The 25,381-nt window shown below is 41.9% G+C and overlaps 2 protein-coding genes across 2 annotated transcripts in view; both read right to left on the bottom strand.

Moving 5' to 3' along the window:
* Window positions 1-526, bottom strand: part of SCHIP1 (schwannomin interacting protein 1) — a 126,050-nt gene extending 125,524 nt beyond the window's left edge. Inside the window, exon 1 of the mRNA XM_024740174.1 lies at window positions 428-526. Within this exon, the coding sequence (XP_024595942.1) occupies window positions 428-481 (54 nt within the window). The 5' untranslated portion in view covers window positions 482-526. The remainder of the gene's footprint in view (window positions 1-427) is intronic.
* Window positions 527-23,874: 23,348 nt separating this feature from the next.
* Window positions 23,875-24,084, bottom strand: LOC112396438 (cytochrome c-like). The gene has a single exon (XM_024740176.1). It carries the CDS (start codon window positions 24,082-24,084, stop codon window positions 23,875-23,877), a length of 210 nt encoding a protein of 69 aa, XP_024595944.1.
* Between the last annotated feature and the right edge of the window lie 1,297 nt (window positions 24,085-25,381).

The raw sequence follows: 25,381 nt of genomic DNA, 5'->3' as shown, positions 1-25,381 counted from the left end.
GCCGCCGCCCTGGGGGAGGGAGGACGCGCCCTGCCGGCACGGAGCCGGTCCCGCCACCGAGCATGCCCAGAGGCTGCCGGGCGCGGCGCAGTCCGCTCTCCCGGCTTTCTCGGAAGCAGGCTGGGGTGGGAGGCCGGGCGGGGATCGCGTTGGAGGGGCCGGGAAAAGGCCCGAGAGAAGGGGACTCGGGGCTTTAGGGGCGCAGACAGGACCACTTAGTAGGGGCGGCGCCCTGGGGAGGGTGGTGAATTTTAACCCCCAGACACACTCATATTTCCTGGGAGAGCCTCAAGCACTCTCTGCGGGGCTCATTACCCCGCCTAAACCCCCGCGCATCCCAAAGCGCAGGCTCGGTGCCTCCCAAACCCGCGCGGAAGTCCCCGAGTGACCCCTTTCAGGACCTCCCTCCCGCTACATGCGCACATACACAAGCCCATGTGGGAGTCCGAGTGACGTGTGCTTCGTGGTCATGCACCATCATTTCCCTTCCACCTTCCTCCTCGCCGCTTCCTCTCCCTCCACCGCCCAGCTCCAGTCGCCTGGCCGTCTCCCTTGTAAGTTCAGGTTGTGGGTGGAACCTGTTGCGTTAGCTCACGTTTTCTTTCCCCTCCCGGCTGCACGCTGAGGATGACCTATGAGAGGTGTGTGTATGAGGAATGGAGGAGTGTGAGATGGGATTCCTGTCTGGCATGGAGGTGGGGAATCTGAGCTAAAGGTTTGGGCGAGCCTCCAAAGTCCCCTTTGGCCACCTCCAATCAAGGGGACATTAAAGGAGGGGAAGAGGTGGGTGTCAGGTCACAAGCTCCTGGCACAGACGCTGGCTTGGCTTCCTAAATTTTTCAGGTAACCGAGTCGAAAAAAACCTCTGCTGGATTTTTCAAAACACAGCGCCGGCCTTAGTTTGGCAGCTCGTCCTCTTTAGGAACAAGGTTCCATGAAGGGAAAGATAACCAACACTTGGAAAACGGATATGGGTCACAGAGCACCTTTTAAGGATTAAGACTTTACTGTGAAGAAACTGTTACCCAATTCTGATTATGAAAAACAGCACTTAGAAGTTAAATGTCCTCCCACAGACAAAAAAAGATAAATATGTGTGGTGATGGATGTAACTAGATGGGGGGAATCCTTCCACAACATGTGTGTGTGTGTGTGTGTATGCATATATATTTTTTAACCATAGTGGACACTTTAAATATCTTACAATTTTATATGTCAGTTATATTTCAATAAAGCCAAAAAAAATTTTTTTAAGAAAAAGAAGAAAAAAAAATCTGCTTAATTTTACTACAGATTGGGGAAAACCAGTTTCCTTGAACTTCCAGATTTGGGACTGTTACTGATTATTCCCAGTGAATTCTAGTCTGGACCAGGCCACCACCCTGGCTTGGCACCCTCCAGATGGAGGAATGGGGGAATGCTTGGAATTGTTTAGTAGGGAGTGGCTGCCACCCTGACATTTCTTCTAGGTCCTAAATGGGAGAGACCCTTTGTTTAAGTGATTTCTGTGAAGTGCGACCCTTTCCTCTCTTAGGTAGGCTTGAGCCAGGGAAGATAAACTAATCTTTTAAGTTGTCTGGAAGCAGCTATCTTATGAGTAACAGGAAAGGAGGCCTTCTGGTCTGGCCCCTTTACAGCCCTTCTATAAAACAGGACTGATTATAACTTAAAATATCTTTTATGGTGACATCTGTAAACAGCCTGCCCCGTGCTCCAAATATGGTTTGATTTTGAGGTTGCTGTGGAGCCCTGGGTCAGCTGGCTGCCCCCCTGTGGAGTAGAGGTGGCCCTGTGAGTGTTCAGAGATATGGGAAGAAAGCATTGGGTGCGTCCTGGGAACTAGATAGCTGCTTTTCAAGTCACCATGTGACTTGGCAAGGCTTAGGTCAGAAAAAGCTCCCTGCTCTGTGGCAGGACAGAGGTAGACAGACAAGTATTGATCAGCTGGGGTGATAAGGGAGAGTTGTGGTCTCCGTCCAATTTTCAAGTATCAGTACCTCCTCAGCCAGCCACCCAGACTCCCTCCTGGGCTCTGGTTCAGCCCTTTGCTGCCCAGATGGTCTGTGTTCAGGGAATGCAAAATGACGCCTTAGAAAAACATTTGGCAAGGTAAATCCACTGCCAAAAATGCATGGCATTTCAAAGCCAAATAGAAACATCTTTGAATTATCTGTCCTTTTAAATTATTTTCTGACCAGATATTCTGGATCAGATGGGAAAGTGCCAGGTTTCCTTTCTTTTCTTTTCTCTTTATGCAAGGTGCCTGGCTAGCCCAGTTCACGTTCTGTTTCCAGCTTTCCATCTCCTGCCAAGAACCGTCCCACTTTGGAACAGGAAGCCCTGCCAACTGCTAGGCCAGCAACAGTCTACAGATATGTCCAGCGGGATGGAGAGATGATTTGCAAAGTGATTGAAAGGCCCTGTCTTCCTGTTTACAGGAACAGTTCCTCAAGTCAGGGGCTTGGGGCTTACAGACTTAGATTTGTCCCCTGCAAACTCTGTAAATTAGATGTCAGACATGTGAGTCAGATGGGTGTCATCCCAGACTAGCACCTTTCCCCAGCAATCACCAGGGTCCTGTCCCTCTCAATACCCACTGGCCCCACCCTAGTCTAGACCACCATTGTGTCCTGAAATTACTAAACAGTCTCCCTACTCTCTCTGCCCATTCTCTGCAAGCAGCCAGAGTGCCTTTCTAAAATGCAAATCTGAGCAAGTCTCTCCTTCCTTCATTAACCAACCGCCACCCCCACACCTCCTCCCACACCAGGGCTCCTCACTGCCCTTAAAGGAACTGCTTCCTGCCCAACCTCCCCCAACTTCTTTTGGTTAATTTCTACTCATCCTTTAAGTCTCAGCTTCAATGCCACTTCCTCCTGGAAGGCTTCCCTGATTCTTTGTACCCACACAAAGGGGATCATGTGACTTTCCTGTGTTCCCATGACACTCACTGAACTTATCACATATGCTGAATCCAGGTTGCTGTTTAATTTCTTATCTTCTTTACTAGACTCAAGAAATCCATTTTATATCAAGACCCAGGTCACACATACATATAAAAATATTTTAAAAGTTTCCTAAAACTCTTATTTTGTAAAATTCTATCCTAAGTCATTGAAAACAAAATGTGGTCACACTTCACCACTGACTTCACAAGCCTTAAATGGGTCAGGGTTCCTAGTATGAAAAAGTACTCTAAATTCCATGAAGGAAGGGGCCATTTCTATCTTGTTCATGGTAATTGGAATGGAATAGGAACTTGATATTTGTTGCTGGAATTATTAATAGTAACATTTAATCCTCAAAAATACCTATATATAAAAAAAATAGTATCTCCATCAATAGGTAAGGAAGCTGAAGACAGTAAGGTTAAGTAACTAATGTCAAAGCCGGGTGGCAGAGCCAGGATTTGAACCAGGTAGATGGGCTTCAGTATCCTTGCTCTCAGTCATTGAGCTAAGAGCTCAGCATCCCTTGGTCCAGATGCATACAGATGTACTGACTAAGCAAAAATATCAGACAGAGTCTCCTTGCAGCAACCTCAATGAGTTCTCTGTCTCCTGCCCTGCAGAGCCTCCTTGGGCAGTATTTATGTCTATGCAGAGGAAAAGGCAGCTGGCAAGAGCAGCTGTTCCCCTCTGCTCATAGGTTCTCCAGTCAGCCTCCTCAACTGTCAACAAGTTCAGCAATAATCAGCAAGTTGAGGGATTTCATTGTCTAAAGGAAGAGTACAGACACCTCAGAAAATGAATTTCACATTGTTATGAATTAGATGCCTTAAGTTCCCCGCAAAACAAATCCTTTAAGAAGGTAGCCACCCTGAGATTGGGGTATTCATTTTGACATGGAAAGGAAACTGTCTGGAATAACAGCCTAAAGGTATGGATGAGATCATCTTCCTTAGGGGTCAGTGCTATTTATAGGATTTTAATCTGTAAAGGCAACATTTGAGAAAAGGCATGAATGAAATATTTATATCATAAAGAGTAAGAAGAAGGGGGGAAAAGATTTATTATATTTGTGCAGATGACATGATACTATACATAGAGAATCCTAAAGATGCTACCAGAAAACTACTAGAGCTAAAGTAGTAAAGTAGCTAAAGTGGTAAAGTAGCAGGATACAAAATTAAGAGAAAACTCGTGCATTCCTATACACCAATGATGAAAAATCTGAAAGAGAAATTAAGGAAACACTCCCATTTACCATTGCAACAAAAAGAATAAAATACCTAGGAATAAACCTACCAAAGGAGACAAAAGACCAGTAGTAAGTAAGTCAAAAAGAGAAAAACAAATACCATATGCTAACACACATATATGGATTCTAAAAAAAAACTAAGAAAGGTTCTGAAGTACCTAGGGGCAGGACAGGAATAAAGACGCAGACGTAGAGAATGGACACGGGGAGGGGGACGGGCAAGCTGGGACGAAGTGAGAGAGTGGCATGGACATATATACACTATCAAATGTAAAATAGATAACTAGTGGGAAGCAGCCACATAGCACAGGGAGATCAGCTCGGTGCTTTGTGACCACCTAGAAGGCTGGGATAGGGAGGGTGGAAGGGAGATGCAAGAGGGAGGAGATATGGGAATATATGTATATGTATAGCTGATTCACTTTGTTATACAGCAGAAACTAACACACCATTGTAAAGCAATTATACTCCAATAAAGATGTTAAAAAAAAAAAAGATTTACTATATTTGCAAAATTCCCAAATGAATTCTGAAGATATTAGCCCTAACGCTGAACCTTTTTTTGTGGCATTTAGAGTAATAAAGAAATGGCTCGCAGAGGGGTTTGTATTTTATCTTTATTACATGAATTACATGCAAGTCACACGCAATACACAGATGCTCTCCTATTTCATCACCTGAGTGTAACTACATGGGAATATTTAATAGCACTATGGGGTGAAGTGTCCTTGATATAGAACATCTGGGCTTTCTTTCCAGCCCTGTCTCTAACCACCTTTGTGACCTCAGTTTCCGCATGAAGGGGCTGGATTTCATAATCAGGGTGTTAAGCAAATAGTACGAATTAATTGAATGAATGAATAAGTGAATGCACTGAAAGGCTTCTTCTAGCTTAAAAACCCTTTGGAAATGTCTCTGTGTCATTTTATCACTTTCTTTCTTGGGAGATACAAAGTTGGTTCCTCTACTAGTTCAAAACCAAGGTCTATCTCCCTTAGGTAGGTTGAGTACATCGTGTTTCTCCTTTATTTCTGTAGAGCAAATGGGTTGATCTTAACTTATTAGTCTGTATGTGTAGATATTTTGGAGATGGATCCTATACACACCTAAAATAATTTTTTTCTTTCTTCCTTTTATAGAGCTATATTTTAGTGAAAACAAAGTTTAAAAAACATTAACATCTGAAATGTTTTGATTCTCTAGCAAACCATGAGATTGCATTTATTTCCTACGTTTTCCTCAATAAAAATGAAATAGCAAAATGTGGGCAAAACTCAGCCCTTAAAAGAGAGCTCCAATGACCTATTTTCTAAACCTGAAACCAGGACACTTGGCTTGACAAATACTACAGCACTTACAGAAACTAGGTGAATGCATGTTTGAAATGAAGATTACCCTGAAAAATCTGTAGGCATTGGTGAAGAAAGCAACTGTAACTGTGACAAAGGGACAGCATCTTTATCAGAGAAAAGTCACACAGAGGATGTCAGTCAGGACCTTAGCATATGGCCACACAGAATGTGCCCTGTACAGTGCCAGAAGGATTGTGAACTGCACCACAGGTCCTTGCCAGGAGGGGCCACTTGGCACCATTCGCATAGATGGCAATGTAAATGACGCCCCCTGGAGTTGTTCAGTGCCCAGCAGTACACGTAGGCTCTATTAGGAACTCCACCGATAGGAAATTTGTTCTCTGTTGACAAGATTGGAAGTGGAAGGCTGCTGTTCTTTTCGTAATCAAGTCATACCTCAGATTGGATGGCACTGACACAAATTCAACTTGTCTAAACTCTCCATCTTTTTCCAGAAGTTTTCTGTCATCAGGTTTTACTTTCTGTAAGTTCCTCGCAATTCTTGAAAATGCAAGTCTGCAAGCAACTCTGAATTTATTTTTTGAGCTTTATGGAAGGGTATAAATTCCACAAAAAGACATTTAGGAAAAGCTGGGAAAGTTTGTAGACGCACTGCATGAGCTCAGGGAAGCGTTACAAGTGATGGGAACTGAAGCGCACGTGCACATTACCCGATACGGGACGAAGTGCTCAGAAACTGCGTGCCTTGTACTTTGATGTACAAGAGGAACATCCTCACAGGATGCTCTAGGAAGTGAAAACTCTGTTCTGGTCACTTCTTGACATAACTTTGGAAGCACTCTAAGTGAAGAAGGAGGCGGTGAGGTGGGATAGGAGAGAACTCTTCCAAGAGACTTGGCTTTACCTCTGACCAGCTCTGCATTTATGGGCAAGGTGGCCCCTGTAGCTCTTTGGGCCACTGGCCTCATCATGAAAGGAGAGTTGTATGAAATTATCAGATGCCTCCACGGGTCAGGTAGGTGAGGTAAATGAGTGAAGTTGGCAGCAGGGACAACAGGAAGTCACAGGGTGAGCCACTGAATCACTGAACAGCACAGCACAGGGCCATCTGGGTTAAAATCCAGAACAAAAAGCAGGTTTATCCTCAGTTTACCCCTGGATCACCACTTGGACCTCTGCTCTGAGCCCTACATCCTTAGAGTTCTAAGTCTATATGAAAATGAGTTAGGGAGACCAAACATCTTGGCTTGTACAGGACAGTCCTGCTTTATACCTGTTGTCTTGGCATAATTATTAATGGCACCCTCCCTCACTCTCAAAAGCGTCCCAGTTTCCATGATAAATTACATGAGCATCCCAGGTAAGGGGAAATCATCAATGACTAAACATAAACCTTGTGGAGGAGTATTTCCTAGATCTGTCCAGACCTTCAGATGAAGGTAAGCAGGTTTGGTGGCACTGTTTATTGTAACAAAAATGATTCAATAAAAGCATTATGTCATGAATTTTAAAATACAGAAAATATATGAGAGGCTATCAATTTGTGTAACATGTTCAACTTCACTAGTAATCAAAGAAAGGCAATTTCAATCATAATGAGGTAAAATTTTGCCTGTAAAAATTATTTAGAACTACAACACTCGGTGTCAGGATGGGTGTGATCGCAGGAACACTCATATACTGTTGGTGGGCTTATAAATTGGTTCATACAAACTTTCTGAAATACTATGTGATAATATCTTTTAAATGTCTTTACGAAGTTCATACTCCATGATCTGTTAATTCAACAAATGTTTATTGAGCACCTATTACGTGCCAGGCACTGGGAGATATAGAGGTGAAAGAGACAAATACTATTTGCCCCAAAATGGAACTTCATTGTAGGGGAGAAAAAGACATTACATAGGAAAAAAACATAGAACAATTTAGATTACAATTTATAATAAGTACCAAAAAGTAGACAGATATGACACCGAGAGGCACATGGAGGTAGTGTTGTGTGTTGCGGGAGGGTCAGGAGATGGACTGGTCAGCTGAAGAGGGAGGGAAGGGTCTTACAGGCAGAAGGAACATCTTGGACAAAGGTTTTGAGGCTGAAAAAAGCTTAGCACAATTGAGTAACTGAAAGGAAACCACTAGGTCGGAGCAAGAGAGTTCAGGGAAAGTGGCAAAATGAAGGTGGGAAGGTGAGGAGAGGTTGCCATGAAGATCTTCATCCTACCAGCTACTTAGGGGTCGTAAAAGCAGACTGACATTTTAGAAACTTTCTCCATGGTGGAGAATTGCGTGGGGAAAGGCTAGAGCAGGACAAGAGTGGATGCAGAGAGACTGATTAGGAAGCAAATATAGTGGTCCAGGAAAGAGATGGCTGTGGCTTAGGTGAGAGTTGGGGAGATGGAGTGAAATAGAAATATTAAAGATATATTTAGATTGTAGACTCAACAGGGCCTGGTGACTGAATAGATGGGGGTGGTGAGGGAGAGAGAGATGTCACTGATGGTTTCCAGGTTGTTATTGTAGGGAACTTAGTGGAAAGGTGATGTCTCTCTACTGAATTGGGCAATTAGGAGGAGGGAGTTTGGGCAGGGGAGCAGGAGGAAGGGAAATATCGACTCCTTTTTGGACATTTTCTGTTTGAGGTGGTATAAGACATACAAGTGGAGATGACATGAAGGTATTTGGATATATAGGTCTGGAGCTTAGAAGAATGATCTGGGGCTGGTGATGTAAACATGGAAGTCTCAGCACATAGATGGTATTTGAAAGCTTGGGTATAGGTGACATCCTCTGGAGACAAATAGAGTGAGAAGAGAAGGCCAAATCTCTAGCCCTGAGGAGCCCTATCATGTATAGATCTAGGAGGAAGAAGAATGTGTTTATAAGGAAGACAAGGAACAGAATGGGAAGAGAGACAATAGTTACTCTTAAAAATGTAGTGTAAGGACACAGAAATGAGGATCTAGATTTATGCATAAAGATGCTCATTGTGGAATTTACAATAGTGAAAAATTAGCTTCAACCTAAATGTCAAAAAATGGGAAGGCATTTAAATAAATTGTGACATATTCAGTCTGTGGAATAAATGCAGTCAAATAAGATACTTCTGAAAATTATAACATTAAATGAATTAAAGAGGGTATATTATTAGACATACATTGTGATCCACATTTTAAAAATTAAATGGTTATATGCCTAGAAAAAGATGTAGCCAAATGTTAACAGTGATTAACTCTGGATGGCAAAATTACAGGTGATTTTTTAACCTTTGTATCTATTTGTGTTTTTCAATTTCTTTACGATCATCACAAAACAGGTGGGAATATTTTATAAAACAGAGAACAAATTATGCATATTTATTTTACTTAAAATGAATGATTCTAAATTTGTTAAAGAAGTCCATTAAGATAGTTTTTCAGATGGGCTAGAATGTATATATATTCTGTGATGAATCCTTTTATAAAACAAATAATTTTATGGTTCCATAAATCACTTATTAATTTAAAGTTTCTGAATATCAAATTTTCCTTTAAAATATAGATTGAGTCAGCAAACTTCTGAAAAACGTTTGATGAGGTCCTAATGAATGGGAAGTAGGTGCCGGCAAACTTTTTTTGTGAATGGCTAAGTAGTAAATGTTTTTGACTTTGTGAGTCATACAGTCATGTTGAATATACTTTTTTTTTTTTTCCTAAGTAACCCTTTAAAAATGTAAAAGCTTTTAGTTCTCTGGCCATACAAAATGAGATTGCAGGCTGGATGTGGCCCACAGACCATAGTTTGATGACCTCTGGGGTAAAGGATGAATACATAAGAACAACACATAACTACTTTTTCATTAAAAGCTAACATAATACTGGGATTGAACCTAGGTGAATCTTCAATTATTAGAGTCCTAGAACCGGTTGGGATCTATTTTCAACAGGAAGCAGAATAAATGGAAAAGGTCTAGAAGAGCAAACATTTTTTAAAAGTTTATATATTTTTTAATGGAAAACTGATCTTATGCAAATATGTCAAGAAGTTGTTATTTTTACCTAGAAAGTAAAAGCTAAAGGAAAATGTATTTACTTGTAAAATGAAGAATCTTTTCACAATTCTATAATCTTAGATTTTTGGTACTATGAGGGGAGTGTTGCTGTTATATACAAGAATCTATTCACTTGTTCAAGCCACAAACCTGTGAGCCATCTTTGTCCCTCCCCACCTGGGCCTTGCCTCCAGTCAACAGATGATATATTTACTGCTGTTAGTACTCCAAGCAGATCCCTGTTCCTGGCCACTACACCCACCCCCCAGCTGCTGTGAATATTTGCTTATGAAGGCTCACAGCTATCCTCTACAGTGCAATTTATCCCTCCACCTTCATCAGGCCATGGATAGACCATCTGATTTACATCCTACTTGACATTTCTCCTGTCCCATCCTGCTGCTCTCACTTCCTTACAGGTCTATCCCTTAATAAACCACCTGCACCCAAATCCCTGTCTCAGGCTCTGCTTCTAGGGAACCAGACCTAAGACACCAAATCCCAGTGATTCTACTTTCTAAGTATATTTGGCTTTCTGACCACTACATCTGCTTGGAGAAAGGATACAGGACTGGGTTATTCTTAAAATTTAATTCTAATTTCAAAAATTAGAATAAATTTCAAAATTTACTGTATGATGTCAGTAACTTTTATGAATACCAGGAAGTAGTTCTTATAAAATGTGCAGCAATTATCTGATAAACAAAAACACCCATAAGGATAAACAAAGAACTTGGAAGAGATCTAACTTTCAATTGACATTACTATATAGAATTATTGCTAGTATTATTTGTGCTAGTGAGTAGAAACAGCTGCATCTCCAATATTATCAATTTTACTAATTGTTTCTGATTACATTTAAAAAATTATACTAATAACCAATAGGCTATAAATAATCTTTTATTATAAGACTTTCCCATTTTATTATACTGTAATGGGTTCATTGATGCTTACTATGATGTGATTATTTGCTGACTCGGAAGAATACCTTTATTAGAATATGCATATGTATTCAATTTATCTTCTCAATTACACCTACATTAAAAACTTCAAAATCAAGTTTGTAAAAACAGGCAAGCAGTAGCACCTATATGGTTTGTGACCTCGTGCACTATTGCATCTGGTTAATGATTCATAATAACCTTCAAAAACAAGCACTGAGTAAATCATAGGGTTCTTTCTGGGCATAGCTCTCAGAGAAATGTGCACAGCAGTCCAAGGGCTGGATCTAGCACAGAGTGAGAGCTGGAAGCATGATGAACACGAATCCCCTGCAATAGCCAGGTAGATGCTGTACAAAGCACAGAGTTTCCCCAATGGAAACGTAACCATTTTCCCCTCCTCCCTCTAAAGTGATTTCTCTTCACTTTTCCTATTCTGAAATAAGGAAATCAGCTACTTCTCTACTCTCTTAATGAAATTCATTTTGCTTCAAGTTATTCATAGTTATTCTTAGCTGATAAACCTATTATGAAGAACTAAGTTGACCATTCTTTCGTTTGATAATCACTGAAACTGAGTGTTTAGGGTTTAGGTAGCCATTATCAGTGGATAAATTGCCCAGCAACAGAGACTAAAGTGCCCTTTTCCCCTCCTTACTTATTTCTTGGGTTCAAAAGAAAACAAAACAGAAACCTCCGAGTATGCTGTTATTTAAATAGAGGCAAATCCACATTATTCCAGTACCTATAAGGAGTCTACTTCCTAGGAATTTCTTTTCACTCTCATAAAATACCTTCAATGAATGATAGCCATATTCCTCAACCTGAGCATAGGGATCACCTCAAACTCCTCTTCCATTCTCAGTGGGGGACCCAGGCTCTCCCTCAGGTGGATCTGGGCACAGTGCTGGAGGGTGGTCGGGTTGGCCTGAGCTGGCAGGTAGGGCAAGGGGCAGTATCTGGGTCTAGGCTTTCTGTCCAAGTCACAGTCACTTGGCTACCACCTCCAGGATTTTGCCATACTGTATACCACCTCTACTCCTATTTACATAATATTTTTCTTTAAATCAATTGTTTTTAAATTAAATTCATTTGAAGGGGAAGCTTTATATCACTATGATAAATGGAATATAAGTATTATCTGCTAAAATAGAAGTGAAGTATACACAAACTACATTTTATCAATTTTAAAAATAATTTAACACCTCTGAAGTTTGCATGTATCTTAGAATCAATGGCATCTTGCAATTGTAATTGGCATCATCATATTTTAGTAGCACATAACATAAGGATGTGGTTTACTTATCAGTGGTATATTAGATGAAATATAGTAAATTCTATAAAAAACAAAGTTATTAAACTTTTAAAAAGGACAAATGAAATAAATCAAAATGTATAAAATGTATGGCTGAATATAAGTTTCTGGTTGATGACAATGGAACTTTTGGATCAAAATAGCTAGAAATCCTAATTGGTAATTTCAGACAAAGATGAGGATCTATATCAATGAGACAAATCTGTCAGTTTCAATATTAACCCACTAAAAAGCTGAACTCCCATGAGGATATAGTTAGACAGCTCAAAAGATATTTACTGTTTTATCTGTATTATTTAAATGTATATATACATACTCAGCAACTTCAGGAAGTGATATTTCAACACTTCACTGAATAAAACACAGAGGTGCCTGTAGAATTCAGTGAATGGGAGTTCTTCCCTATTGGTGTGAGTCCTGGCTGTCTGTGCTTCTAATGGTTCAGTTATTGAGGGCTTGGAACACTTATGATTATACCTGAGCATCCCACCCCTGATTTATGAGGTCCAGGTAAGGTTGATTACCATGGCACTTACTACATTTGTCTCATCCTGAGCAATATTCTCTATGAAATTACAGGGTTTATGTGCTCATTTCCTGCTGCCAAATATATGAATGTAAATACAAGCCTGTCAAAATACATTTGTCTGAGTATCACCTAAAAATTATTGTGTATCACACTTTGGGCAACACTTGTCTAGATGGAGCACCAAGTATGAAGGACTCCATAGAGAAAGGGACAGTTGGGTTACAGCTAGAACCAGGTGGGTCAGGTAGGTTGAAGAAGGCAGTTAGGAGACAAAGCCTGAAGGGGCTTCCCAGGACCCAGAGCATTGACCCAGACCTCTAGAGAAGGCCCTTGGGTAGGGAGGTGCTACCTCAAGAAGACAACAGCATTCATTTTTCCATTCCTCTGTTCATTCAGTTACTCATTCATTGAAATACCTGTACCAGGCACTGGATTGGGCTTTGGAAAGAAAGAGTTGGAAGAGGTCAAAGAACTCACAGTCTAGAGAGGAAAAGAAGAACATCAGTGATTACAGTTGGGTTTCAGAGTATTAGGGTGGGCGTAGTCAAAGAGTGTAATGGAAAAAAGTATTGGAGGGGGTATTTAACTCAACGTGGACAGCTCAGGGAAGTCTTCCAAAAGGAGTGATGCTTGAATTGAGTCTTGAGGTATAAACAAAAGTTGCTGAAGTCCTCCAGAGGCCAAATGACAGGAGGACATCTGAATCTCAGAGAACAGTATGGTCAAAGTTTAGAGAGGCTAAGAAAGCATGATCTGTTACCCACGAATGAGACACATTAATATAACTGGAAAAGAGAGTGAATGTTGGAGGATGGTAGAGAAAGAGGCTGGAAATGGTAGGAAAGCATGAACTGGATGTGAACGTTACTGGACTTGAATTTGAAGTTCAGAGAGAGACCTGAAAGATTTTAAGCCAGAAATGGCTGGATTGTACATGTGTTTTATGTGTTGACTGATGTTGAGAAAAAGTAAATTCTGTATCAAAACATAACCTGAAGGCCTTAGCCAAGGTGCTAGACAGTCAGCAGATAGAGATTTGCATCATGTAAAAAACCATTTCAATCAAGGGATAGGATAGTGGGCTGCTGAAAGGGTGTGAAGGCGCAGATGATTAGCATTGCAGACGCGAGGTGTTGGAAGAGCCACACACCAGCACAAGGAAATCTCCCAGGTGAGAACAAGAGTTTGGAAAGAAAGGAAGGGGAGGAGCAAGTGCTAAACTTCACAATGAACGTAGAGGACTGGCTGAACTTCCAGTAGGTAACAATGACAGGGAAGGTTGGAGAATGATGGAGGCATTCCCTCTCTCTGTATCTTAAGATAATCCATTGGATCAACTTTTATTTATATATCTATATTTGTCTTTTTTAAAAAACTTTTTATTGTGGGAACACTTCAAACATTTACATAATTGAATAGTACAATGAACCCCATGTATCCATCACCCAGCTCGGCCAACTATCAACCCACGGTAATCTTGTTTTACCTGTAATCCTTCTACTAGATTATTTTGAAGTAAATCCCAGACACCATATCATTTTAAGACAATGATCTTTACTCTTAACCCAAACCTGTGTCAGAATCACAGGATATGATGAATTTGTGCTGTGGCCAATTAGAAAAACACTGAAAAGTCATAAATATGTAAGCAGAGTCTACTTTCTAATAAAGAGGAATTAATAAGACAATATGAACGTGATTTTCAGTTACTTAGAGAAATGGGTAAAACAATAATTTAGAAATAATGCTAATCTGGTAAACAAAGTTACTTGCAAAATCCTACGACATGAATTAAACTAATGAGGTTAAATAGATGAGCATGAAACAAAAGAAAATTGAATTTAAAAATGTGTAAACTAAAGCATCAAGGAAGTAAGGTATGAAATAACTATTAGACTGGAAAGAAAAACCTTAGAGCAGAAAGAAACCTGGTCTGAGGGTGGGATGGGGCAACAGGTTAAGTGTAAGTTGGAATGTAGGATAGCACATTTAAAAGAGATCCTGATTAATTCCTCCACTCAGTAATTACTGAGCACTTGCCCTGTGCAGGGCACTGTGGTGTCTCTGGAATGTCACATGCCTTTAGTAAACCATCTTTGCTGCTTAAGGAGAAAGCAGCAAGTGACCTGGGGGCAAGCAGCTTCATACACCTGATTGTGCCTGAGCCTTATCCAGATTCTTTATTAAACACCTGGCTTCTTGAGAAATAGAGGGAACTGGAAGGGGCTCAGAGGAGTGGAACAGAAAATAATTTGATCAGAAAGATCAAAGAAACCAAATATAAGGAATTTGGCTAAGCCAGGGCTCAGCAGAAAAATAAAAGAGCTATTCTAGGCATGTAAAGAGTGAAGCAAAATAAGAAATATTGAGCTGGTGCACAGAGCATAATGGAGAGCCTCGGACAAACCCAGGGAAAGGCAGCCGCCGAGGGCAGGACAGCGCGACAGCCCAGCTGAACACACTCTGACGTCAAGTGGGCTTCTGTCCAATGGCTTCCAGAGGGTGGGCATTATTTTTAACCTTTCAACTTTGGAAAAGAACGTGTGCTGAATCAATCCAGCCCTGACAAGCAGGATGGGAAGGGAGGGGAAAAAGTATTTTCTCTCAAATGTAATTCATAGATAAGTTCTAATGCTTCTCGCTCCCACAGAGATTTTTCCAGTCAGCAAAAATTTTACCAGTGAAGGCAGAGAGAGAGAGAGAGAGAGAGAGAGAGAGAGAGAGAGAGGGAGAGAGATTAAATTTTCACTTAAGGTCTTAGTGGCCTTATTTTGGCAACTTTTTTTAGTTCTTGATCAGTTGCTTTCATTCAGACTCTGGGTCTTTAGTTTTGGGGAGGGAATTAAAGGCCTTTTTATTTTAAAATATATCATACATACAAATCAGGGTATAAAAACATAAATGCACAGTTTAAAGAATAATAATCAAATGGACACCAGCGTTTCCCACCTCTCCATTTAAAGTCAGATTATTCTGGTACCTTTGAAACCCTCTGGGTGTCTCGCCCTAATCACATTTCTCTCTCTGTTTCTCCTTCTGATTCCTCAACATTATCCTAAAATTTAGCTTAAGCCCTTGCCTTTCCTTAAAGTTTTACAATCAGGTATGGTCGAGAGTTTAGCTAAGCTGCTCCGTGGTGTTGCTGCTTCAGCATCCAATGTGTTTGGCCAAGAGGCCTGTGGGGTACTTAAACTGATGCCAACCCCTCACGTTATCAAGCACATGCCCTAGATAACAGCCTGCAGAGTCACAGCAAACGTGAGCTCCTCATATAACTCCTCAGGCAGCCCTGCGATAAACAGTCCCTCCCACCTCCCAGGGCCTTCCCCTTGTGCACCCCTTAGATAAGACCCCTGGGAGCCTACCAAAACCCTGCTCTTTTTGGTTTGAATAAGGTTTATTATTGTCAGTACAGCTCTGATTGTATCATGGTCTCATGGTAGGCTTTTCTCCGCTCTCAGAACAGTACTCATGAGGGCCAAAGGGACTCACTTCTTTACACAGTGAACAGAAAAACTAAAAATAATTGAGTTCATGACATCGGCTACTCAAGTTGCTTAGACAAATGGATGGATGAACCATACATCGCACATCACCACACTGAAGTTGGAGATGTGCTTTGTTCCTGCTTGTGGGCAATGTTCTGGAAGAAACCCTCATTCAGTATCCCTCAGGGATACCACTGGCGAATCCACACTTCTGGGGGCAGCATCTTCCTGCCCCCCGCCCTGCGGAACCATCCGTTCAGCAGCAGGCCTGGTACAAGGAAGAGGCACAATCAACCGTGTTTCCCTTTTCCTTTTGACCCCTTTCCTGAGGATGGAATCACTCGTGCGTGGTCCTCCCTGATGAGGCTAAAGTTCATCAAACAGTTGACCGCTGCCCAAAAGTTTTGACGCTGCACCGGATCTCAGTCCCCTCAAATCCAAACTCCTGGAACTGGACCAGCTTGGGTCTGTCATGCTCTGGGCCACCTCTGCTGGCAGCCTCAGCCCCCTCCTTTCCTCCCGGCACCATATCAGCAAGGGTTCACCATCCCTGGTGACTTGGCTAGACAGACCAGGGGGTTCATCCCTCATGGCCTTCCCTAAGTACTTTAGCACTTCTAATTATTAGGACAGCGTGGTTATGAATTTTAAATAAGTGAAAAGATCAAAGTTTATGAAGACAAGACGTAGGCAGTTTTAAACTTTCTGATTTTTTTTTTCTCCCCGAGAACAGCTTAAAGAGGCATGAAGTCAGGAAGTAAGGGATCTGGAAATTCCTACTCAGCAATTTTATACTAGCTTTTTACAAATAGAAGACATTCCATAAAGGCTAGGTAAAACTCTAGTATTTCTAAAATCCTGTGAAATTGGCATATCTCAGTGGAGACATAGGGTATTAGAAACTGTGAGGTCTGAAAATTATTGCTATAATTTCTAAAATTGTCTCTTCTCTCTTTTTAATTCCAAGGAGTCCAGGATCTTATGGGCAGAATATATGGCTCAGCTGGCTCCTGAGCTTTGAATTGGCTCGGGCTCGTTCTTCTCTATTTTTACATCCTCCCTTTCCATTCGTTCAACAACAAACATTTATTGAACATCTAGTAAGTGAGTGTCAGGTATAGCGTTAAACCCTGGAGATTCAAAGAAAAAACCTGACATTGGTACCTCCCTTTGAGGGTGGGGTGTTGAAGAGCTAGTGGAGAGAGGGAGATGCAAAGAAAGAAAGAAAGAGAAGCAGTAGTGTTCTAGGTGTGCTAACAGAAGAGTTCTCAGGACCCAACGGGGGCAGCATGAGAACAGTTACTAATTCAGACAGAGAGAGAAATAGGAGTTGGGCGAGCTGAGGTTTGTTTTGCAAGAGGCTTTAGGGGAACCATGGAGATCTTGAGCTGAATTATGAATTACAGCCTCAAAGCACATCAGAGTCTGAAAAAGCTTTTGATCAACTCTATTTTGGAAGCCCAAGAAGGTGACCTTGTCCAAATTCACATGGCTACTTGGTAGCTGGGACAGGATCTGCTAATGCGAAACATTTGCTCCTTCCCTTCCAATACGTGGTCCTGGTTTCCCCCTTTGCGGTCAGCAGTGAGGTGGCCCACCTCTTGCTGGGCCACACCTGTGCCCAGAGGTGAAGGCGGAGCTCCTCTTCCTTGGTTTTTACAGTTCAGTGAGACCACTTGCTTTTTTAATTCCTGGGAGCTTGGCTTATGTAGATTAGGTGACGGGTTTCAATAATTTGTTTTGGGGGGGATGGTCCTATCCACTTTCTGTTTCTCTTCTTCAGCTTTATCTAGAAACTGGAAGGCAGGATGTCGGTGGGTGCGTACCTGGCTCCACCAGCTCTAGCTGGAGGCTGTGGTGTGTTGTTTTGCCTGCCTGCATCCAGTCCCCAGTGTTTCTCTGGTGACTACCCCACCTCCGCTCTCAGCACGCAAGGTTCTGGTGGGAAGATCCACCTCTTGACTTCCACACTCAGTGGGACCATTCACCCATGCGCAGTGGCCTGAAACCAGCTGTCTCCTCTCTCTTCATCTCCTGCCACCCCCGCATCTCAGCCTGGGGGCCAGGAGGCTTCTCCCCCCAGATATCTGAGAAGTGGGTTCTTCTGCAGGTGAGCTAATAGCTTCCCACATTGTTGCTTTATGGATCTCTGCATTTGCAGGGACACTCCGAGGACAATGTAGGGGCACTTCCGTGGGGGGACAGGAAGAAGAGATGGCTATGAGGAGAGAGAGGAAGATAGCAGCAAGGAGGATTCTCTAAAATTGTGGAAGCTGAATTGCCTTTGTTGGGGAGTAGCTGATGCACCTGAAAACTATTGGCAAGGCTTAATGCCCGAGTAAAATTAGTACTGAGATGCCTGCAATCTCTTCAAGAGATTTTGATGTTCACTTAATGTTCCTCTTTCAGCAGAAAAAATGTGGACTTGGTCCCTCTTATTCATGTGATTAGGAACCGGTTTCCTAAAATGATATATGTAGGCTAATTCCTATTGACCCTTCAGAGAGAGAAATCACATATTGTTATTCAAGAAGCGCATGTAATTTTCTCTCTTTTTACAAGCCCAAATCAAATAGATTACCTTCCCGAGCTATGAACAACTTGAAATGCACACAGATCCGTGAGGGTGAAGGGCAAGAGGATAAAGACTTGCATTTGAAAGGGCGAGGTCTGTAATTCGGTGCCGCAAAGATTCTCTTAAACGGCTACAAAGGAAACCAGTGGATTCCCAAACTGTAAAGTCTTTAAAGGAAAACAAACGATAACATAAGGTGTCATGAGAAATGGCATTTTATATTTATTTAAGCAGCCTTCTTCTTGAAGGTAGAAATACTTCTCAAAACGTTCGGCCACCATCGTCTCTACTCTGGATTACTGAAAGAGCTGCCTGTTGAATTTCCCTGCTTTCACCCTTGTCTCTTCCAGTTCACTCTCCACTCAGTAGCCAAAATGATCTTTTAAAGATCATCTTTTAAAGCTTACAACTCTCCAAGAGCTTCTCACTGTACACAGGATAAAATTCAAACTTCTTACCCTGGCCTTGGAGATTCTTCAGGATTTCTCAACAGAGACAATATCTTCAGGACAGTATGAGCGGCACAAGTCTTCTCATGTGCCTCCATCCAAAGCAGTATAAGATGTTTAGCATCCCTGGTCCTGCCCACAAAAGCCAATAGTGCTCTGTCCTCAATTCCATATTTTGCACCCAAATCACCAGCTGCACATCTTCAAACACCACCTAGGTAGGGGAAGGAGGGTTGCATCACCCCCGGCTGAAAATCCCTACTAGCCTACTTGATCTGGCCCTTACCTACCTTCAACCTCAGGATCTTTGCATGGGTTCTTTTCTCTGCCTGGAAAAGAAGCACTCCCAGACCACCCAGTTTGGCTCCTTTTCCACATTCAAGTCTTAGCTTAAATGTCACCACCTCAGAAAGACCTTCCCTGGACCACCCCATCTAAAATAGCAATACATACACACGTACACGCATACACACAGTCACTCTCACTACGTATACTTATCACGATACACAATTTTCTTCTTTGTTTACTTGTATATTGTCTGTCTCCCTTCTCCAGAATGTAAGTTCCATGGGAGCAGTCTGTTTGTTTGCTGCTATATCCCCAGAGCCTGGGGATAAATTTTTATAAATATTTGTTGATTGAATAACAGATGCCATAAAGTTATTTTTTCATTTAATCAGGTACATAATACATATTAGGAAGAAGCAGAAAAGCATTATGAAACTCATTTTTTAGATAAAGCACTAAGACACTAAAAATAACAAATCTCACACTGAATGTTCGTGATGGAGGGAGAAGCAAAACCAGAAATGTCATTGCCTCCTTATTAAGTCACAGTGGATTATTTCAGTATAAGGCGATCTATTAGGTCACACTGAAAGACATATAACATACAGAGACATACATAATTAGTAAGTTCTCTCGTCCCCGTCACTTTAAGGCTAAATGTCCATGGTGGCTCCTACTATCTATATACTAGCTGCATTTCATTTTACTTTACAAGTTATTATACCTTTTCAAATCTAGCCTCAAAATTTTAGATTCAGGGGCTCCCTGGTGGTACAGTGGTTAAGAATCCACCTGCCAGTGCAGGGGACACGGTTTCCATCCCTGGTCTGGGAAGATCCCACATGAACTAAGCCCGTGTGCCACAACTACTGAAGCCCGCATGCCTAAAGCCCATGCTCTGCAACAAAAGAAGCCACTGCAAGGAGAAGCCTGCGCACCGCAATGAAGAGTAGCCCCCGCTCGCCGCAACTAGAGAAAGCCTGCGCGCAGCAACGAAGACCCAGCACAGCCAAAACTAAATAAATAAAATTAATTAATTAAAAAAGAAATTTAGATTCACCCTTTAGAGAAGGGGATGAAAAAGGAAATAAGTTTTACTGTTCTCTGTGGAACAAATTTGAATACCCATCTCTCATCTGATTTTAGTAGCTGACAAAATTGATTCCCGAACAAGGCATTGTGTGGGGATGGCAAATATACAGCACCTGGGTTCTCATTCTCCACTCCTGCATCTCGGCAGGTACAGCTCACCAATCCTAGTACTTCCTCTTGCTGAGCACCCATTCCACGTGGGACTCTCAACACAGTGCTCCAGGCAGCAGCTACCAGTGAACTGGAGTTGACACACAAGTTAAACCTCTATTTGCCAGACCTGGAATAGTGGAAAGAGCAAATCTTTCCAGATCAGTCTGAGTTTGAACACCATATCTGCTCTTTGTCACCGGTGAGATCTCGGTTTCTCACACTCTTTCCGTTTGTCTCATAACATCAAACTTGTAGGGTCATTGGGAAAGTGCAAATAATGTCTGTAAAGTATTTAGTACCATGCTTGTTACAATGAGAATCCACTAAATAGTCGCACAGAACAGTGGTAAGGAGGAGGCTCTATTTCACACCTCCATCCCCGCCCCCAAGAACAGAGAGGAGGTATTATCTTGGTATGTAGGAGGAGGTGCAAGTTACTGGAAACACCAGAGTGAGATTGAGTGTTGGATGAGTGGTTCCCAAAGTGTGGTTCCGAGACCACCTGTGAGCTTATTACAACTTGCAAGTACTCAGGCCCCAGCACAGACCTACAGATCAGAAACACTGGGGATGGGTCCCAGCATTGTGTGTTAACGAGCTTTCCTGATGCACGCCCTCTCTAGTTTGGGAAGCACTACAGTAGGGAGAGGGAAGGTGGAGGGGGAATAGATGTGATAACGTCAAGGCAGAAGCATGTCTGCTCACCTGGTCATTAATCAGAGAGGAAACAAGAAGTGCCGCCCCTCGCAGAGGCTGTGACCATGAGCATGCCCCACCCTAGTGGCCGCTTCCACAGGCAGGATAGCAATTTGCTGCAACAAAGGACAGACCCAGAGCTCGCTAGGAGAAAATGGGCATAAGGATAACTTCCCAAATGCAGCCCCAGTGCAGGTAGACAACAGATGGAACTTGAAAGGCTCCTTCCCTGAGCAGAGGTAGGTGGCCCTTGTCCTTGGTTGTTTCAAGAGCAGCTCTGACTGAAGGCAAGAAGCCGACAAGACACTTTTTCAAGCTTCCCCAGCTTGGTGAATTCATGAAAGAATTGCATCTGACAAGCTCAAGGTTCACGGGGTCAGTGGGGAGGAGGGGGCATCAAAGATGTGTCAAGAGATTCAGCTCCACCAGGATTTCTCTACTCTACCTGCTCAATCTAGACCATCGTGTTCCCCCGTTCCGACTCTTTCTTCCAGTGTACCAGACACAGAAGTACCTCCCACGGGGTCAAAAATTATAAAATATTTTTAAAGAATGTAATCAATCCAAAGCCCTGTGTGACCCAGCAGATTTTAAACCTGTTTCCAAAGTTAACCCCTGCAGCACGATGTAGAATGGCCTCAGCCCCTACTTTTCTTTGCTTCCACCTAACTTGAAACTTAACTTTTATTAAAAGTTTAAGTCACACATTCTTGGACACATATTCATACTTGCAGATTGGTCTAAAGGGTGTAGACAAGGTCTATGGCCAGTGTCTTATTAGTAAAGAACAAGGACCTTATTAGAGACCATCAGGCGTTTGGATCCAACATAATTACTGAGCTCTGCATTGCCAATTCTCCTGTCTTTCCCATAACCACATACGTGGATATGTTATCATTCCCATGAGGCAGACCATGGAACTGAGGCTCACACACGTAAAGGAACTAACCCAGGTCCCACAGCTACTTTAAGTGGCAAAGAGTGGATCCTAAACACCAGCCTCCTGACAGAGGCGGTGTTAATCCACCACTAGAAGATTGGCTACAGGGGTGACCTACCCTTAGGTCATTGTCATTGAGTTAAAAATGACAGCTCTCAACTCCCAGCTGATGCATGGGCTGTGCTATGTGCGTCCAATGGAATGTTTCTGCTGCTGTAATTTATCACCACCTTTCTAAGCTGGTGGAGAGAATGTTTTCAGTTTAAAAATGTGTCCTACACATAGCCCCATTGCAGGTATGGCAACCCTGCTCTTACGATGGCCTGAAGTGAACGATGAAAATTCTGGGAGTAGCATTAACCATGTTCTTAAAGATAGCTGTGTGAACATGTTAGGAGATTTTACAGAAGGGTAGCGATTAGTTATTATTGAACCACTTGTAAGAGGTGGCTTCTAATAACAACAAAAAAAAGTTCCTTTAAAAATGCTGTTTAAACTTGCTTTTGGATAGACCACCTTTACTGAGATTCTGAGGTGGCTTACCGTTGTCCTTCACGCATATGGAATAACTACACCATGGGAAGAAAACCAACAATTCTCTGTATTTCTGAACACAAAATAGGTAGAAGTGGGTTTGCTTTAAGAAGGACTTCTGATCAATGAGCCTGGTTAATAACTAGGAATGGATTTCCAAGGCAGTTGGGCATCCTTTTTTGAAGGAGGCTGGGGAGAAGGGGGTGAACTAGAAGTGGTTCTAAAGTTGTGCTACAGAACTGGTTTCCACTCTCAAAACTCATTTCCTCCCCCAAGGAACAATATAGTTTCCTAAGTCATAAAGAAAAAGAAGGAAATGTAAAATAATATTTTTGGAGACTCTACTGGATTCTAAAGTTCCTTTGATAATTTTTCTTCTTTCTTTGTTTGTTTGTTTATTTATTTTTGATCCATGACTTTGTTTTTAATTGTCTTCAGCCTTAGGATCACATAATTTACAAACCTGTGCTGATGGTATATCTCCTCTAATCTTTCTAACGAGTTGGCAAAAGCACCATTGCCAATCATGCATATATGGTAATGCTACAGTTGCATGTGTTTTTGAATAGCTGTTTAACGGACAATCCTGAATTATAACTTAGCTTGACTTGGTAAAGAATTCATAAGCAAAGTTTGCTGTGATAGCTTGTGATGCTAAATTTTAAAAGCATTTGATCTCATAGATCACCTATGAAATGTGAGAAGTATTAAATATTCTTTATTTGATATTATACATAAACCACACTAAAATGCCTTTCATTAAGTAAAAGACAACATTTTAGATACAGGGAATTTTAATTTAATTGGCACAGTTAAGACCAAAAAGATAAAGTGGACATTGCCAGCTTATCTTCAGCCCTTGCCTTTAGCAGGCTAATGAACACAACGTGAAATGCAGGTGAGTCTTACTGTTCCATGAGACAGTGAAGGGATATCCTCTGTATTTAAATATATTCATATAACCACTTATATAAATTTAAATATAAAACCAATTCCCTGTAGGTTTTGAGATGGCGTTCACCATCTCTATGAAGAGTTGAACATCAAGTCCAATCATATCTTTAGAAGGGGAAAACAGGGATAGTACTTCCTGAGCTGGAATTAGTATCAAAATTCAAAAAGCTGATCATATTAATTTAACTAGGAGTCAATCTATATAAATCAGGGCCGTCCAAAAGAAATATCCTACCAGCCATTCATGATTGGAATTCTGGTGTATGAGGCCAATTTAAATATGGTACACATAAAAAAAAAGCCATGAGACACTTCTGTTTTGTAATAAGACAATGGCCAACTATTACTCATTAGAAGCTTTTCTGAGATAAGCTATCAAGTCAGCCCCTTCTAATGCCTGTGAAAATCATTTTTGTTCCAGGGATGTACTTCTTGGGATTCTCCATATACCCCATCAGTGTCTCCTCTCCCCAAGAGATGCCTTTGTTCTTGCTGGCATCTGTGTAAGAAAATCCAGGGGCCTGACCTGTCTTTTGCCCAAACAGACCATGGAGATTTGGCCCAGTCTTGTGCTTGCCTCTCTTTTCCATGGTAGGGCACTAGGCCCGCTTCTGAACTAAAATCTTCTTGCCCTTCTCAACATCACCCATTTTTATTTATTTATTTTTTAAAAATAAATTTATTTATTGTATTCATTTATTTTTGGCTGCGTTGGGTCTTCATTGCTGTGTGCGGGCTTTCTCTAGTTGCGGCGAGCAGGGGCTACTCTTTGTTGTGGTGTGCAGGCTTCTCATTGCGGTGGCTCCTTTTGTTGCGGGGCTCGGGATCTAGGCGTGCGGGCTTCAGTAGTTGTGGCATGCGGGCTTCAGTAGTTGTGGCATGCGGGCTTCAGCAGTTGTGGCTAGCAGGCTCCAGAGCACAGGCTCAGTAGTTGTGGCCCACGGGCTTTGTTGCTATGTGGCATGTGGGATCTTCCCGGGCCAGGGCTTGAACCTGTGTCCCCTGCATTTGTAGGCAGATTCTTAACCACTACACCACCAGGGAAATTCCCAAATCACCCATTTTTAGACCGTCCATTTTTCATGCAAGATACAAAGGTTCCTGCTTGTGAGCAGGACATCCTGCTCTCCAAGTCCAAGGACCCGCAGGCCTGAGCCTGTGTACTGGTAGGTTCCTCTGATTCTAATGACATTGTTAATTATTTACTCTCTTTACAAATAAGGAAACCGAGGTTCAGACTGGCTGTGTAACTTGTCTAAGGTTATGGAATAAATGAAGGGACTGGAAATTTAACCCAGATTTGCTCAATTCCAGCTCCAATGGATCTTTCCACTTCATTGGAAAGTCCCTCCCAACAATGCACGGTTTAATGGTGAGGAATCCGAGGCACAGATAAAATAAACAGCTTAAGAGATGTTGTGCAGTCAGTGTGTGACTGAGGGTCACCATGTGAAATGTTCAGGAAGCCACATCTTTTTTCCTTTTAAACACTTTGATTTAGCTTATAAAAGGTCACAGTCTGTTACTTTTAGAGATTTTCCAGCTTTGGGGACTGGATTTTATTTTTCTTGGCAGCATTCATATTTGAAAGCAGTATATTTGACACTGCTTTCTGGATTTAACTTGAAACAAAGGAAGCGACATTATACCCACGCACCCTGTTCCCTTCCAAATTATGAACTCAAAAGTTAACTTTCTGCTCAGGACATCAGCGTTTCTGAATGGGTAAGGCCCAAGTAGAGCCGTCTGCTGTTTTTAGAGTCAAGAACAGATCTTCCTATTCAGCAAGCTATAATCCCCACTTGGCCCAGCCATCAGAAGTGAGAAAACGGGAACCCTTGCACTAACAAATCCCTGTTGATAAAACAAATCTTTTTTCATGAACAT

The sequence above is a fragment of the Neophocaena asiaeorientalis genome, unplaced genomic scaffold, assembly GCF_003031525.2.
Source record: "Neophocaena asiaeorientalis asiaeorientalis breed wild unplaced genomic scaffold, Neophocaena_asiaeorientalis_V1.1 scaffold50, whole genome shotgun sequence".
In the NCBI taxonomy this organism is placed as follows: Eukaryota; Metazoa; Chordata; class Mammalia; order Artiodactyla; family Phocoenidae; genus Neophocaena; species Neophocaena asiaeorientalis.
Note: the sequence above shows the minus strand (reverse complement) of the source record. Positions and strands in the feature narration are given on the sequence as shown.